The 18399-nt window shown below is 43.4% G+C and overlaps 1 protein-coding gene across 1 annotated transcript; it reads right to left on the minus strand.

Annotated features, from left to right (window-relative positions):
• Window positions 1-14244: 14244 nt before the first annotated feature.
• Window positions 14245-18399, minus strand: HOXA13 (homeobox A13). Its single transcript, XM_079948214.1, has 2 exons — window positions 17641-18399; window positions 14245-15971 (listed from the first exon to the last, which is right to left on the minus strand). The coding sequence occupies exons 1-2, from the start codon at window positions 18359-18361 to the stop codon at window positions 15727-15729; spliced, it is 966 nt and encodes a 321-aa protein (XP_079804340.1). The 5' UTR covers window positions 18362-18399; the 3' UTR covers window positions 14245-15726.

Below are 18399 nucleotides of genomic sequence, written 5' to 3' on the forward strand. Positions count from 1 at the left end.
CACCCACCCATGTAACCTCTTTTTTTTAATACATCAGAAGCTCAGAGTTCTACTGTACATGCTGGAGATCCGGGGATTTGAATGTCAAGATCGATTTGTTTATTTATTGCTGAACTTATCGTAACTGACTCAATAACAAATCTAATCATGTTGGGTCCTGGGAGGGAAAAAAATCCTCATTATGTATTTTCTCTGCGTTCGATTTAACTGTACGAAGCTGCAAATATCAATAATATCTAGTAATTACTTTGTAGCGGAGTAAACTAATTTATTAACATTAATGTTTATATGCCTTTTACCTCGCTCTTTCTCTGGTTTCCTATTTTCTTTTCTCTCCCCCCCTCCCCTCTTCTTTTTCTTCTTTTTTTACAAGGGTTACCAATCACAAATCAAACGCTTTGGACATATCCCTTTAATGAACTCTTTATTTTGGATCGCTGGAATAACTTTTATGGGCCTTCAACGGTTGTGAGCTGAACTTGAAATTATTAATTAATCTCCCTCCTTGTCGCATTTGCCAAGAGAGTGGATGGAAATAAGAGATAAGCGTGTCATCAAAGGGCTAGTTACAGATTGCTTGGGTCTGTGTGGGACTATAAAACTGTTTTATTTCTTTTCTTTTAGGGGGGGGGGTAAGGTGCAGAAATATGCAACACTGATGCTTGCCAAATTGGCCTTAACGACAGCCTTTTGATTTTATTTTCCCTCTGCCCCGAATAAAACAAGGTACCTGAGAATTGTATCTAGCTTACATTTGTACCATATATACATATGGTAGAAAATACATAATGAAGATCCCCAGCCCCAGGACCCAAACCATATATATTTATGAAAAGATTGCTTGATTCCTTTCCCTTCCAACTGGGCAAGAGTGGATTTCTGAAGGCTCCCCCCTTTTCCTCCCCAGTGATAACAAAGGCGCCACCATTGCCCAGACTCGCTCCGCCTCTCCTGCCTTAGCAAACAACTTTCTTGCACTTGTATGGAGGGTGGGGGGCGGGGGGCTTTTACAGGCTCTCATTGAACCCGGCGCGTCTAGGAGAACCGAAAACAGTTCTAGACTGGCCTGGGGTTTTATGGCACTTTTGGCAGTCAACTTCAGCTTGTCTCTGAGCGGACATGCCAGATCCGACCGACTGAAAGCCAGGAGACAGACAACCACCTACACGGATTCCCCCCCCCCCTCCCCGCCTCGCTGGTTTCAATAAGTCTGCTGCAGCCTTAGGTGAAAAGGGGGCAGGTTTGGAAGCCCAAGGTTTGTTGTTCGGAAGGACTCCAGGTCCTTTGGGTGACCGAGAGTCTTGCATGTTCAAATCCTTTCAGACAAAGGGGAAATTAAGATGGGGCGGCGAGGAGGATATAGGATGAAGGAAGCCTGTCCAGTTGTCTGCACCTTCAGCCATCTCCTGTCTGGCTTGGGATATTAGTGATGGGTTTTCGTTTTTCGGAAATGAATTAGATACTCGGAGATTTGGGGGCAGTTGCATTTTTGTGCAGAGGAAGAGGTGGCGGTGTGTGGAGGAGGGGTGGGGGACACACGCTATGCATTGACTCCTGGCAACCGCTTACATTTGTGAAGCCATTAAAGGCTATTATGCAAAGGGACAAGACTTAAGGGTGCCGCTAGTCTCAGAATTAGTAGGCACCCAAGGCACACTTATCTCTGCTTTATTTGCTGCTAAGTGATAGGCCGCTAATGTGTGCCTCCAACTCCTCCAAATGGGCCCTCAGTTATGGTGAGCCTGCTGTTAAGGTGGCTATTTTGGGGGCTTATTTGTTTGCTCTCCTTTTTTTAAAAAAAGCCCCCCCCCCCCTTGAAATGCAATATCCGCGACTTTCTCTGCTGAGATTCGGAGTAGGAGGAGGAAAAAGGAGCTGAGGATCATCCCCTGAGCCTGCGCCATCCCCACAATTCACCTTGAGCTAAAGCCACGTAGATACCACGGAGGTGTTTAGTTTGGGGTTAGAAACCGAGGGTCTCAATTTAAGGATTTAAGGATTCAGTGCACGTAAGTAGGGGAAATAGGAAAACACATGCCTCCACTAAACGAGGAAGAGCAGTTTCCATTCCGGAAGATTATAGGCTTTCTCTTCGTCGTTGTAACGAGCACAAGAAGAAAGATTCGAAATGCTCCCTTTGTTCTCTAAAGACCTCGCTTTATTATATGTTAAATGCCTCTTCGCTTTCTTACCTATAAATTGTCTAGTATGGTTATATGTCAGGCGCCCGACGCTCAGATGTATACGATATTATAGAGAATGGTTGCTTCTTTATGGGTATATATTTGGCAGATGTTTGTGAAAATTCGCTTATCACGTCTTTTTCTTAATGTATAATGTGTTTTGCCATTGGGCCCATGCTGCAGAATTTTATTTTATTTTCAACTGATCTCCTTCAGTTCAGATGTACGGCGGTACATGTCGCTGAACTTAAATGGGATTTAGGTCTGCGGCATTTGTCATGTTACTGGGGGTATATGCCCTCTATTAGCTAGCTAGGTTGCATATGGCACCTAAATGGACAATCAGAAGAGATGCTAATGTGGGGTTATCGATGCTGCAAGTGATTCCTGGCTTTTAATTTTCCATTACTTAAAACAAAAGCAGCTATGTAAACGAACTTTCATTTCTGTAGAACCATTTATAAACTATGCTTGTAAATGTATTCTGTCCCATTGGCCAATATTTCCCCTCTATTTGCTGTTCTTAAATGCACACTTGCTGTTATAGAAATGGCCTACAAATACATAAATAAATTCACAGGGCATGAACCAGATAAAATTAAGCATTTTCATTCTCCCTTATTTCAATGGTGAGAGATTTTCTCCTGTTTTCTGCTACTGAACTCAGTGGGGTTTAGAATCACTTGTACACTGGATCATATCCCTGGAAGCAATTATTAGGAATATTGAAAAGAAATATAAGTTTAAAACAGTAGCTTCGGTTGTATTTCCCTAACAGTGAATGAATATTAACAAAATACAGATTGTGGAATAAGGTGCTGGTTTTTCTCGCAATTTGCTCTAGAGATACTGGTGTCAGTATTTACCTTAAAAATTAAAGCAAATAAATGCATTTGAAAATGTATTTCTGTTGCCTGATGAGATGGCGCTAACTGATTCCGACCCTATACATATTTGATTAGAAATAAAGTATGGGCCCGATCCTATCTAAAACTGGAAGTGTTTCTTTGACATCGTAAATCATGGCTAGGTTAAAATTAAGGGTTTTTAGTTGCCATTAGTTTAAGCAAGAAAGATTGACTTTCCTGATTAAGATTATTACAACCCGCCTAAATTACTTTTCCTATCTTAAACTGCGTTTGCTTCCATGCAAGCCCCGTGGCTTTCCACGAAATCTGCTTCCAAGTAAGTACCCTTGGAGTTATGAACAGAATGTTACATGTGCTTTCGAGATACGAATATTACAGACGGCAGTCACAGATGTGAATTTTCTGTATGCCTTTCGTCCACCTCAGTGCAGCGTTCGTTTCATTATAGCACTCAGCAACAGCTTCTGTGATAGACAGGGCGACTGTACTGTACACTCCATAGCGTTGCCTAAACGTTTGCAAATAAAACTGAGGTATTACTTTAGATGTTGCAGTCAGTGTTTCTGCAACCGACTGGCCGGAGAAGGAGCCACATATTCATGCTCTTGTGCTTTGCGTGTGCATTCTGGCGTGTACATTTATCTGACCACTCTCCTTCTCCCACTAAATGAAAATATGGGCAGCGCACACAATTACAGGATTCACAAGTCTTCTTTTGAGTCCCAATACAGAAAGCGACCAGATGCAAGGTTCTCAAGGTGTTTAGAGCAGCTAACTTGGTTTGAGAAGAAAAAGCAGGAGCGTGAGGGGTGGAAAGGTCTGCACGTTCCTTAATGGACAAAACACACCCGGTTCATATCCGCGAAATCCCTAACAAATCAGCCATTGCAGAACGTAATAAGCATCAGCCGGTTAAACCACAGCACTGTAGCGCCTACCTAGGAATTTATATTTCTAGCATTTTTTCCTTCAAGGTTGCGTCTGGATCTGCCCCAGCAGATCTGCTTCTTCAAGAGAGTAAAACACACGGACACCGCTCTTGTAAATTTCAAATACATAATACCCTCTGACATCCTAATGAGAAGTCCAGCCACGGATTCTGAACCTGGTGGTTTTTCCTAAAGACCGTGAGGTCAATGTCTGGTCTGCAAAGGAGACCATTCCCGTTTATAAACAACCAAAACAACCGCAGGACAACATTTCAAGTTTGACATATTTAGACGTATTGTCACAGGTGATGCCTTGAACTTGACCTTAAGTTTGTTAATCAACAAAATCCACGAAAATAAAACATTTTAATGCAATGATTGTGCTCTGTTTCATTATTTACTTAATGGATGAAAAACCGTTCAATTTCTTTCATTTCTCTATTCCCAACATTGAAAATTTATTTCTTGTTCAAGACTGTATATTTGAGCAAACATTTTTTCATTTCATTATACCTATTGTACCTTCAGTGATTTCACTAATATTGTTCTTTGGATACAGAAAAGTAATTTGATAAAGGGTTATTATTTGAGTCACCTGTTAGGTACAATAAGTACAATAACATATATGCTTTTTAAACTCCCCACATGGGGAGTTAAACAACTGTAGAATTAGTACGACCTATTATAACAACATTTTGTTCCAGTAAGAAAACGTTTATTATTTTCCCTAAATCACCAAGTGACGACACAAAGCTTCTCATTATTGTGTGCTGCAAACTCACTGTAAAAGCCATTCTTGATAATCGCCATATTCACCTAACATACAATATTTCTCGTCTCCAGAGTTTCTCGGTAGCTTCAGAATACGAACTTCAGATTTTAGAAGGCCTTCAAACAAATTGCCTGCGTTTTTGCAATGCTACTCTGCAATACTGGACAAAAACGCGAACCACGGACCATTTAAGCTGTAGTAGAAGGGAATAAGACAACTGTATTCTCTTTGGGCCCCGTCGTCCCGCAATCCTAGGAGCTTTGACTTGAGACTAAGGTTCCATTCATCGCACTATAACGTAATTCTGGGTAAACGTGGTTAAGATAGGACTGAATATCATTTTCGCACCACACTGATTAAATATACATTCGCTGCTCACAGAATTCTATAATTATAGGTAGGGACAGAAGGGAGGAGCATTTATTTCCCGAAGAACCAAAGCAAAGCTGCGTGACTGCGAATATTTAGTATGGCCGTCAGGTCCATTTCTGCACCATTTTCATCGTCTTCACCAGAAAGGAGCACGAACATATTGATAACCAGATTTAAACTAGGGATTCGGGGAATGGGAAGGAATCTTAACCCCACTGCTGGGTGGGGGTTATAGAATACGCTTTTCCCACGGGGGTCAAGCAAGGATGATAGTGAATGGAGGGGTCTACTGGAGGGGGGGGCTCTTGTCCCACCCTGGCCCCGCCTATGCTCTTCTGCATCGTTTGCATCAAGACTGCCTCAGTAATGCTCCGAAAAATAATATTAGCTAGAATAAACTCGTTCGAATGAGCTGCAGGGCCGGAGAAAATAGTTACAGTATAGCCCGTTAGCTGCATTGAGGTTGAACTGTATCTGTATCTATCTACACACACACACACACACACACACACAGCCACACAAACAAAAACACACGCACGGAATTACTTTGGTATTATTTGCATCAATAATGAGAGAGTGGGCGGGAACAATAACAAGCAGAATAAATAGGTTAACAATAAGGGCGAGTATTAATTACTCTGTAGTGCCCTGGGTTTGAACTGGATTGATAATCCTGTCTTTGCATCAGCAACGAGCGGGAAAATAGCAGCCAGGAGAAATTGGCTAAAAATACACACGGAGGGGCAGCGCCCTCATCTAACATTTCCTCAACCCTGTCCCTATCTCCACACAGCTGTCCACCCTAGCGGGTCTCCTTGTTGCGGTAAACCTTATTTATATTTAGTCACACGCAAACCATTAACTATAGACCAGGGAAAAAACCAAGGCGTCTTCGATTGCCATCTAAATCTTCCTTGAGGCATCCCTCGCCAAAGTCCAAGGTCGGATAAAAAAGGCTTTTAAACCACGAGGTACCCCCACGAGGATATTTCTGATGTTCCAAATACTCAAAATGGAAGGCGGCTTAAGCAGAACCATGGAAAGTGGGGCTGTTCCCTGTTGTGCCTAGGAATGCTGTCACAAAGATAAATAATTGTAATAAAAGCTGTATTAATAAATTCATGCGCACATTGCGAAAGCTTCCTATTTGACGGCAAATAGATTTTTGGGTGGCGTGGGGAGAGGGAGGTGGGACTTCCAGAAATTGCACATCGAATTGTGGCGTGAATAAAATTGTAGGCGAATTGTTACTTCCCTCTTTCCAGATAATAAACACTTCGTTATTCCATGAATGGGTTTTTGGGGTGGTGGTGGTAAGGAGGGGGGGGCGGTTAGTAAAAAGAAATATGTTGGTGCTTTTTTCAAATATTATCTATATCTAATCTATATTCATCGATAGACAGATAGATATGAAACGTCAAAGCAGAGGGGTGGTGAAAAAATAACGGCTTTGGGGTAAGGGTGTGGGAATAATACTGTAATACATCCCACAAAATGAAAGACAGAAACTCATAGAAAGACAATTTAGACGACACCGATCGCAGCCACGCATTCAGCAGCGGCACCAGAAATTTTATGAATACATACATATTCATATTCACATGGCATTGTCACGGGCGTGGAGATTATCAGAATAATCTTACCCCATTCTCCAAGATCCAGTCTACCGGCGCAAAACATCAAAGAGGAACTGGACAAGCAGGTTTCGGATCTCGCCTCTAAAGCTCCGGATCAACTCGGATTTTAAGGGAGGGGGGAGACCGGGAGAGCCGGTATGCTAATAAAGCTGGATTGAGGCCGGTTGATCTAGACCCCTCCGGGTTTTGAATCATCCGACGATCGGGAAGCAGAGCCCTTAAGGTTAGTCTGCTTCTTCTCGTTACGAACTTGAGCCAGAACATGCGCCCAACATCTCACGCTGACTTCTCCTCTCAAATCCCGCTGCTTAAAGTTCCGATGGAGATGATCAGGCCAACGAAAGTGAGGGAACGAGACTCAAGGGCGGTGGAATCCCATACGTGTCCTCCCCCCACTAGTCCCACCAGAGGGAAAGTCCAAATGTTTTTGATGGCGGGACACCCTGACGTTCCCTCCCTAATTCACCATGGGTCACCGTACAGTAATGACCGTGGTTTGTGCGTTGTAGGACTTGACCTTTACTACGTCGAAGAGGGGCTCTTTCTTTCACGCTGCATGAGGAGATGAGGGACGGAGGGAGGGAGGGAGGGAGGGAGGGAGAGGGGGCGGAGGAAAAGATGCGCTCTTCGGGGATCTTTAATCGGAAATCAGAAGCAAGAGCGGCAAAAGCCACGGGCTTTTTCCTGCACGCCATATTTGGTCTATTTCTCCAGCGAAAACCAGCCAGGACCGTTTCCACCCCGGAGCTTGGAGTTTAAGAATTAAACATATGCAACGCAAGAATAGTGTGTGTTTGTGTGTGTGTGTGTAAATATCCGGGAAAGACTTCTGCTTCGCTACAAAACTAAAACGAAACGAAATCTATCCTCGTCAATAGATTAGAAACATCCACTTTCATTACTGACGCGCCTTTCCCCTTCCTCCCCCCGCCCCCACCTATCATAAAACAACCAGTGGGGTCTTTGGGAGGGAGGGGAGGAGGGAGAGAATCCAGGAGCAAAGTGTGTGTGTGTGCGTGCGCAGGCGAGGGGAGGGTGTTAAAGAGATAGCGACACAATTTATCTCGGACCTTCACAGATCGCTCGAGCTCAGTACCACAGAATGAGCGGCTGGAAACTATTATCCACGATTCTGCTTTTCCCCTGTGCCTAAGAGGTTCTCCCCCCTCCCCGCACTGCTCAGGAAGCCCGTGTTTTCCATTTGTCCGGATCCAACAAACTCAGGTCTCTTTAGGTCTTCCTCACGTTAAAAAAATAGTTACTCGTCTCCATTTGCAGAGGGATTTAGATACTGAAACGTATTTCAGTTAACACACACTGATGCCTTTTAAAAAACCAAATATTTTAAAACACCCATTGACATTTAACTTTCATTTACAGTTGGGCCCTAAAATAGTTGCCCGATATATATATATATATATATATATATATATATATCTAGAAATCTAAGTCTTTTCCTGGATAGCACAAGCTATTTATACCCCAATCATTGCAATCTGAAGCACTAAGCGCTTGGTGTTTTGAAACGGAAGTATGTTCGAGGGGAGAAATGGCCTAAGTTATAGACTCGCAGTATTACTTTAATTCTGATTAGGAAACACACTGCTGTCAAATTTTATTTCCTGTTGAGAAAAACACATTTGTTGCTGCCAGCAGTTTGAGAGGTTAGAATGCGGATTATATTCTGGAGTCCTATATATACTCCTACTTTAGGTGATTATGTAGGAGCTTGCAGTTGAACGTGATGCACCGCTAACTTTCCCAGGATTGGCACCATCTGAGTTTACAGTTAATCTTACTTTGCCGTTCCCTACCGCCATTAAAAGTCAATATGCATAAACGCTAATCGTTTTCCCACATTACTATATTTCCTAGTTAGGGACAAAGTTTAATACCCAAGGTGGTTAGGAATGTTTCCGTTTTACAGGAAGAAGAAAAGTGTGTGTGTGTGTGTGTGGAGCGCAGTATATACTCACAGGCACATCACCCCCCCCATGCAAAACGCAACGATTTAGGAAGGGAAGTTTCTTAAAACTATATTGGTGTGTTAAACACGTTTGCTTTGAGAAGTAACGGAGATTTTCTTATTGAAATTAATGCAAAAAACAGCAAAAAAAAAACCATCTTGGTGTTTGTATGGCAGAATAAAGCAGGACAAGTGGAAGGGTCCACGTTAGCGCCAGGCTCTTTGGAAAGGCACGAATGCTGCGTGGGAACTCGCTGCGAATTCAAAGCAGACATTCGTAGTGGCGGACGCATTTCATTAGTGATAGATGTTCTTATAAAGCAGATATTACGCATATATTTCAGAACGAAGGCGGCAGATGGGGAGAGGGGGCGGAAATGTGACCCAACAGCAATTTGTACCCTGGAAATATATGTGCCAACAGTTTAGGGGTAAATGAAGGCCATAAATAACAGGCACCACACCCTACCGGAACATCTAGGCATTCCTATTACTGAAGCAAAAGAGAATGAATGAGGGGATTTAATGGATGCAAAACCAATAAGAAAATGGAAGTTCATTCTTCAAGCACAGTTTATCAAGCGGCCTGGTCTCTCCAATCTTGATACAATATAATAGGACATTGCATCTCAGGCTGAAATCGTATCTACGCTAAGTGTTAGCTCCGTTGAACGCAGTGGGGTTTACTTCCGAGTACACACATACATTTATAAATAAACGTGTTGCGGGTCTCATCGTGATCCAGTATACGATCATAGATTGTGAGGACAAGGCAGAGCAAGGTGGGATTGTTACTAGGCTTGAGCTGGACCCAGTCCACTGAACCTACAGTAGCAGGATTTAGCCCCATTTCCCACCTAAGGCTAAGATCCTAAAAATCAGTGACCGGGGAGTCATATCTCTCGCAACCATTTGGAATTACTCCCAAGTCAATGTTTTTAGAGCCACGGTGTAAATCTGAGTAAGTCTAAGCAGCCTATTTAAATGGGCGGTGGATTTGTGCAAAACGAACCATTTCCCCTTGGCCTGAATTTCATGGTATGTCTGAGAAATCGCTGGAGATTATACACATCAGAATATGATTTCCTTAACAAATACGCGCGTGAAATGTTAAGTTGAAGCACTAATAAAACCTAGCCCTGAAATCGGAAGCTTCTTGAGCTATTTTAATCAAGCGAGAAACCCGGGGAAGTTCATGGAAGAACACCAGAATCCTAAATATTTCATATGGAAATTAAGCACGTTTGGAATAACAGAATTTGCTCCTTAACAAACAATTTTAGGATCGGGCGTGTAAATCTACTAATATCCCATATATGCGTTTTAGGAGGCTCAGAATTTAAACTATAATGCGGCAAGTTATCCCGAGGAACTTAAATTTCGAAATTCAGGGTCCGCATCCGAAGGGTTCTGATTTGTTATCGTGACCTTTTGTAGAGAATTCACCATGCACCGCACAGCCTGCGTCCGATTTTATTCTCCTGCATTTCTCAGGGATGAGGTTGACAATGACCGCAGCCGAGAAGAGGAGAAAATATCACATGGGCTGCGTTTCCTTTTTTAAAAAAGTCATTTTGCGAGGTGAGGGAGAAAAGGATAACAAACCCTCTTTATTTGCCCATGGCTGAATTTCTAGGGTGTCGCAGACTCGCAGTCCAACTGAGAAAACGTGATGACCAGAGACCAGCTGGCTGACTGAGCTTCTTACGTATTTTACATCCCATGGAGGCATTTTGTAATGGCCTCCCAACGGGCCCAGGAGCGGACAAGCCTTCTTGGGATTGTTAGTTGGGGCGCGGGAGGGAAGAACAATACTCCGTTGGATACAAATACCCTTTTGGCGCGCAATTGCTCCTGCTGCTGCAGCTACTACTACTTCTACTACTACTGCCACCACCATTCCCAATATTACTGCAACATTTGTCTATATTTAGAATTAAGGCCGAAGGAGTCCTGGTTTGGGACTAGAAATGCACACGGATATCTTTAAAAATACTAAGTCTGCAATTAACAGGAATGCTGTGCCTTCAAAACAGGAGAACTCATTTTCAGTCTGCACTCGTCTTAGTTAATCAGAGGAGATTTCACAAGAAGTAGATGTAAAAGAGGTTTTTGTCTCACTCCATCCCTCTTGCTGATATTTTTAAGAAAACTGGAGTTACCTCTGTGTGTAGGTGCCAACCTACAATGGGAATGTTTAGAGTATACGATAGCTCCTGCCTGGGTGCAGAATTGGAAGGATTTTTACTGTTGTTGTTGCTTCAGATATATATATATATATTGCTCTGTGTGTATATCATATTAAAGAGCATTGCATTTATTGGTTTAACGTGGAATGGGTAAACTTTAAAAGCAAAGTGCCAAAGTATGTAGCAGATGGATTCTCAACTCATTTATCTCCAACGAGTTCGTGTAGCAGTCCCACTGAACTCCTAAGGATTAAATCTGGGTTGCTTGTCTTGATTTGGAAGACGATATTGGTTATATAGTTGTTAAGAATGTACTCAGACGTGCACGACTGCACCTCTTGAGTATATCCACAGGCACAGATTTATACATATTTTTCGTTCCATACAATGCACATATATTCCTATACCTGAAATAAGTGTTTTGAATAATAGTTTACGCATTTCCATACATGATATACAAGCTGCATTAACAAAAGATGCTCACATTGGTTTGCGTATTGCAGAACGCACGGGATCCACCTGTAATCCAAGTATACCTTAACATACTTTTATGTGCCACTAAATGCCATACACTCACACGCCAAATTACACACGTGTAAACTAATAATATGTGCCATCATGCTCTCCAATTAATTGTCTAGTCACATTTTTTGGTGAGGCTTTAACCACTATTTTTAATTATTGGAACGTCCAGGAACTTATTTGAAAACACTCATAATTGTACCTAACGCCACAGCATATACAATAAATAGTAAAGAGTGAGGTCAGTAGCGAAAGCAACTTAGAAACTAGGGTCCAGAATTTAGGAGAGGTAACTGGGCGACATTATATTATCCAATCCAATCTGCGCCCTCAGTGTCCTCGGGCAGTGGTAGATCATCTGAACTCCTACACTGGGATTCTTTCCAAGAGGATAAGGACAGTGGGGCACCTAGCCCTGCGAGGGTCAGGGAGTTTGACTACAGACTTCAAGGGAAGCCAAAATCCCTATTTGCATTGTTCAAGGAAGATGAGTTCTGACGTGCAGCGGGCAAGCTGAGACCGAGGCGCACTTTCCAAGGTCACAGCTCTTAACATGCAATTAGTATGCAGGAAACAAGTAGCGAATTACTTTCCCAGCAGCGCCGCAAAGTTCGGAACTCTTACCCTTTCCCTATCCTGGATAGTTTCAGGTGTGGAGAGCCCGTCAAGGCGTCTAGGATCCATCGCTAAAGTCACCTAGAAGCCCCCTAAGTCCTCACTAACGCCATATGCTTTTACTCTCTGTAAAAGCAAAAATATGCTCTGTATGTTTCTAAGCATTAGGAAACAAATTCCGGTTGCTGTTTTGAAAATGCCCTTCCACAGAACCAAAACATCAGTTTATTTATACTTGCATCCCCCTTATTCTCAGTTTAAAGATAGCCGGTCCTCGCTTGCATAAGATCTCTGTTGTCTGCGAGTTTTAGCTCCGTCCGTCTTCAAAGTAAAGCAGTGAACTTGGACCTCATTGGGAAGGGAAGGACCAACCAATCTGAGCATCTCAGTCTCAGTAGCTTGAGAACTGAGGTGGCAGGAGGCCTTAAGAAAAGATTTTTGGAGAGGCTCATTATTGGATTGCCAGGCATTTCTGCCAGATACATTAAAATAGCCTTTCAATTCAATTCATCCATCCATCCATCCATCCATCCATCAATTCATTCATTCTATATTTCACCGAGCAAAAAAAAGAGAGCCCACAATAAAATCCTTCAAACAGTTCCCTTTTCTAGGAGATCATTTCGCGTTCTGAAATACTACCTGAAGGTATTAACAACTTATACTGTATTAAGAAGACCACTTTACTGGGTTGTTGGCAGTGCTCAGTTGTCCCATTAAAATTAAGGGCCATGAATAACTTAGGCACATTAATTTCAATGGATTTACTCTTAGTAAAACTTATTGGGTACCACCCACTGTCCCAGAGAGTCACTTTAAATAGCTAAAAAAAATGGAAGAAAGAAAAGGTCATGTGACATCTTAAAGACTAATACATTTATTGTGACTTGAGCCTCAGAAGACCCCCTGAAGATGAGCAAAAGTGAAATATACATTGGTAGTAATCTCCTACAGGACATGTATGCGTATGTGTATATGTGCACACATATGCGAACATACGTGCATGGATGTACACGCACACATGAGCGTAGCCAATAAAATTCAATAGAAATACATAGCAAACTAAGGTTCTGCCCCCCACAAAGGACTCCCCCCTAACAAAAGGCCTGCCCCCCCATCAAAAATACGCCCAAACATGCACACACATTTTCCCCTGCCTATCACAGAAAGAGAGTCCTTCCACTGTAGCACGTTAAAGGCGAACAGATTTATGGCGGCATACATATGCACACTCGTGCACATCCATATATCTCGACTGGTGGCGGAGATATAGACCTACGAGTCCTGACGTTTTTGAAAAGATCGAAGACGTAGCCAATACCTCAGGGTCGCCTGTGATAAGTTACGACCAGTAGACAAAGTATTAGCGTTTATTTATTATGTCTTTATATATGTAGGGAGCCGCCCAGAGTGGCTGGAGCAACCCAGTCAGATGGGCGGGGTACAAATAATAAATTATTATTATTATTATTATTATTCGCCTTAAAAGTTGCCTGACCGCTCTAATTAGGGTGGCGAACAGGCAGCAAAGAGCTCTTGGAGATATATATAAACAAAATGCAAGGCGCTCTCAGGAGCCAACGCCCAGTCAAGGAAGAAGCGTCTTAATATGTACTGGTCTCCGAGACAAGCCCAAGAGACGGGGATGTGAAATGAGCCATAGACTAATGCCGCCCGGTGTGCTTTCTTGCATCCTGGCTAGTTCGGCTGACGCCCGCCTGGTGAAGCAGGCGCCAGGTGACAGGCCTCGCTGGGTTTCCATCCTTCGCAGCAGTGCCGACAAAGCCGAAGTGGAAACACGAGGTGGCGCCCTTCATCTACTAATCCAGAAGAAGGCTATTCATGAGCTGTCAAAAGTCAAGGTCACAAATTGTCTTTTCTCCACCCACCCCCCATCAAGGTCAAGGTTTAAGGCCTTCCTAGTCCTGTCATTTCAACAAATACCAAAACCTCTCTCTCTCTCTCCTTGCTCCCCCCCCACCCCCCAAAAAACTCTTAACCGGTCCTGCCAATAAACCTTAAATACGACACTCTTGCATTTGTGGTCTCTAACAACTGTTTTTCATTCGGGAAGGGGTGCTCCGGCTCAATGTTTATATCTCCTCCCTCCCCCCCGCTTCAGAATACCTGACTCTTTAACCTTACTGAAACATTTATAGTTTAGTTATCACGCATTCGCTTTCTGGGCTAGGTAATTTACGGGGGAAATATGGACCATATCAGCAATTTAGGAGAAAACATTAGGCCTGCAGGATAAGTACATTCGTCCTGAAATTCACGGATATGTATATATCAGAGGGAGCGAAATAAAGGAGGGTTTAAGCAGGCTTTATTACAGTGACTATTTTTTATTAACAGTATTAACACTAGTATCTATCTACAGCTCTTAGATTTTCATTTTCAGTAAAAATATAAAAAAAACAAAAAACAAACCAAGGGTGCACCAATACATTTTCACAGTGTGCTGATTAAAAAAAAATATTTACAAGATAGCCTCTCCTTGTGAAGGGGGGGGGGGGATAATAATGTGCTGGTTGAAGTTGCAGACTGATTTGTTTCAAGGGGTGAAAGTGCTGTAAAATGAATTCCTATACTTACTAATGCAGCCGGATAACTGAAAACGAAGAAGGAAAAATGTCTACTTACTCATAGTTCAAACTATAGAATATAGAAATCAAGATATCTCTGGGAAGCAAAATATATTTTCATTATCAGGTCCTTTGAGATTGTTTCTCTTAGAAAGGGATTTCTGTTACATCACAATTATAACTCTCATGTCTCTGTTTCTCCCCAAGTTTGGAAAACAGTCATTTATGGGATTTACACCATTTGTTTACTTGATTAATGTCGCTGATACTGAAAAGCTATAGAGTCCCTTTACAAATCTCTGGAGTATTCTATTATCACTGAGTTTAGGGATCAAGAAATGAGCGATTGGAAAGTAAATCAATTTTTTTTTTGTAAGGTTCCCCTTTTTACACCCGGTAGTTTAGACTGGTTTTAATTTCTTTTCAAGGTTCATCCTTCGCAGAGTTTCCTTCATTACTGCTGTCTTTGGTACTTAGTACCTTCCTCCAGAAAGAAAATAAAACAGAAAACACAAAAGGCATTGCTTTAACATACAGTAATTGTACAACCCCACCCACCCCCGTGTTTACCTGAGCAACCATTCAAACATGCTTTTGGGAAGCAACGCAAGAAATTGGATCGCAAAGTGTGTGCATGTGTGTGTGCGCGCGCGCGTATTTTTTTTTTTAAGCCATCTTTCAAATTACAGTCCTAAATAGTGTCCTACAACAGTCACAGTAATACTTACACGCTTTTCTCCACAAAATGTTTATCTTTCTTAACTGAAATATTTCTGGATTGGGCATTTGGGCTCTCAGACTCAGTCACTGAAATGGCCTCTTCTGGATTTCGGGAGCACTGACAAGTCTTAAAGCATTTCTCAAGAACCCATACTTTCTCTCTCTCTTTCTCGCTCTCTCCAAAAGCCATAATTCCAAAGAGACAGAGAGTTCTGGTGAAAGAAGAGGTTCATTGTCTTTTATTATTTTCTTTTTTACTTATTATTTACTTATTATTATTATTATTATAATCTGGACCAAAAAAATATAGAGAAAGAGAGTTGGTTTTTTAGGCCTCTTGGCAGCTGCGCTTTCATTTAATCCGTTAACTCGTCGTCTTCAATTTGTTGATGACTTTTTTTTCTTTCACCCTTCTGTTTTGGAACCAGATTGTGACCTGCCTCTCTGAGAGGTTCGTAGTTGCCGATATCCTTCTGCGCTTGTCCTTGGTAATGAATTTATTTGTAGCATATTCCCTTTCCAGTTCCTTTAACTGAACTTTGGTGTAAGGCACTCTCTTCTTTCGCCCACGCCGGTAGGAGTTGGCATCCGAAGGGTGCGAAACCACGTCTAGAATAATAATAATAATAATAATAATAATAATAATAAAAGAAAAACATCAAAACAGGAAGGCGGGCATTAGCATTATTACGACCATCAACTGATATCAATTTATTACTCTTCACCATGCCTTTCCCCCTTCACGCAGTGACAAGCTAAAATGGACTGTAATCAACAGGCCTGCATTGGCTCCTAAGTCATCACCCAGAAATGCGGGCTTTGCTTTTCTGCTGCTAGCAAGCGCTTAGCTGCAAGCTCTTTTCCCTGTAACACCAAAAGACTGTAGGAAAATTATACGCAGTTATAATAACCGATGAAGCGTGCGAGCTGAAGCCTCGGTGGAAAATTCTTGTTAACCGGGAAGACTTCATGCCCCTTGGCAGACTTGTTCAAGTCGATTCGCTCCTCGGAAATAAATATATAAACAAACAAATCGTGCATATGTTCTAGAATCTAGATCCAGCAGAGCTGAGGTACCCGAAACTTAGTTCTGGTACCGCTGAAGAAGGGGAAGGGGAGCGGAGACTGGTGGTCGAAATAATTTGGAAGCAGAGCAGTCAGAACGAGTAACAATCTTCTGACTTGAAGCTAGACAGCTACTAGTACAGTACTGCAGCTTCTATTACTTTTGTGGTGCAGTAGCAATGTATATGTATATACACACATATATATTGCTAAAGTCGCTGACCGTAGAGGAATAATCTGACTAAGGGAGTTCATGCTTCACCAGGAAGGCTTTATGTTAATCAGAAGGCTAGTAATTGAGCAAGTAAAAAACAACAACACTCTTAAGTTTTATTATATAGCCCAAACCGAGAAACTAAACTGGGTGATAGTGGCGTAAGGAATGGCAGTAGTGATATTAAGGAAGAGGGGACTTAATCATCATAATCAAGTTATTTATGAGAGGCTTGATCTAACGAGTATTGGGAGAGTGTGAATAAGAGGACAAACGCTACAATATTATAAGTATTATTATAATTGCTGCTAGTTGGGTTGGTGATGTTGCAAAAGAGGTAAATATTAATATACCAGTAAACCAGGCATCTTCCCTATTTTGGCTGGAGAGACGGAGAAAGAAGCAGGAACGCGCTTGGTGAGAGAGATGATAGCGAAGCAACAATCGGATCTTTCATGCATTACTCGCAAGTAAACCCTACTGTTTTCTATTGATTCAAGCACACGCACTCTCTCCCTATGAAAGTTAATAACAAATGGCTCATATATAGGTAACCACGTTGTAGAAGGTAAGAGACTGGCATTAAAAACAACTCTCACTTCTACCACGATGATTGGTGAGACAGCCAAGTAAATCGCCAGTCTCAGAGCAAGGGGTTGACCCTGCTGTGAGCGAAATAACCAAGAGGGCTGCAGTTGCACTATGAGAAGTACGGATAGGTGCAGAGCCATCCTGGGCGCGTCTGCTCTGACCGAAACCCTCCTGAGCTGAATGGGACTCACTCCCAGATCAGTGTGGATTAGGTTTGCAGCCTAACTGGGGCGAATTCTCTCTCTGTCTCTTAAGGGAAGCGACCATATTGTTGCTAACAAGTGAGGGATGATGGTGGAGGCTTAGGAGGAGAACGGGCGTTGTTAATTCTACCGGGGCAAGGCAGACAGTGAGGCACTAAGTAAGCATACTCCGGAGTAGAAAAGAAGGGTCATGCAGGTGCAATACCCGGGAGAGTGGATTTCCAGAGGTGGGGCGGCTGGTTCTGTTCCTTGGGGCAGTAGACTTGCCCATTCCAGCCATTGGTGATAGCCCAGGGCTGGTAGCCTTCCATGGGCAGCATCGAGTCGTGCCTGGGCTCCCCGGGGCCTCCGATGGTGGGCACCACGGGCATATCCAGGTAGCCCGGCACCGGCTGGTAGGGTCCGGCGGCGTAGCCCTGGTAGAAGGCGAATTCCTTGGCCCGGGAGGTGAAGTCCTCTCCGGCGGCGCCTACCGACGTGTCCATGTACTTGTCGGCGAAGGAGGCGGCGGGCTGCGCGCACGACTTGAGCGCGGCGTTGTGGTGGCTCATGCGGCACGGGAAGTAGCCGCTGCCGAAGTAGCCGTAGGGCAGCGCGGCCGGCCCCGACGAGCTCTGCACGGCGGCCGAGCAGGGGCTGCACTGCTTGACCGATGCCCCGGGCTCAGCCATGCCGGCGGCGGCGGCGGCGGCGGCGGGCGCCTCGCTCGACGTGTAGGCGGCGGCGCTGCCCGGGGCGGCGAGCGAGGCTGGGTGAGCCATCAGGTTCCGGCACTGGTTGGCCGCGGCGAAGTTGGTGCCTGCGGCCGCCGCCGCCGCCGCGTGGAAACCGGCTTCCATGTTCTTGTTGATCTCCTCCAGGCTGTTGTCGTAGAGGAACATGACGGGCTCGATCCAGCGGGGATGGAGGAGCACGGAGGCTGTCATAGCCCGATCCGCATTGAGACTAGTGGCTCTTTTTTAAA

Source organism: Podarcis cretensis (assembly GCF_951804945.1).
Source record: "Podarcis cretensis genome assembly, chromosome: 12".
Lineage (NCBI taxonomy): Eukaryota > Metazoa > Chordata > Lepidosauria > Squamata > Lacertidae > Podarcis > Podarcis cretensis.

Excerpts from the sequence above, each read along its gene's own strand:
- HOXA13 (XM_079948214.1), bottom strand. The coding sequence starts at position 18,361 with ATGACAGCCTCCGTGCTCCTCCATCCCCGCTGGATCGAGCCCGTCATG. Across the intron at positions 15,972-17,640 it reads CTGGAAATCCACTCTCCCGG|ACGTGGTTTCGCACCCTTCG; the intron begins GTATTGCACCTG and ends TTATTATTCTAG.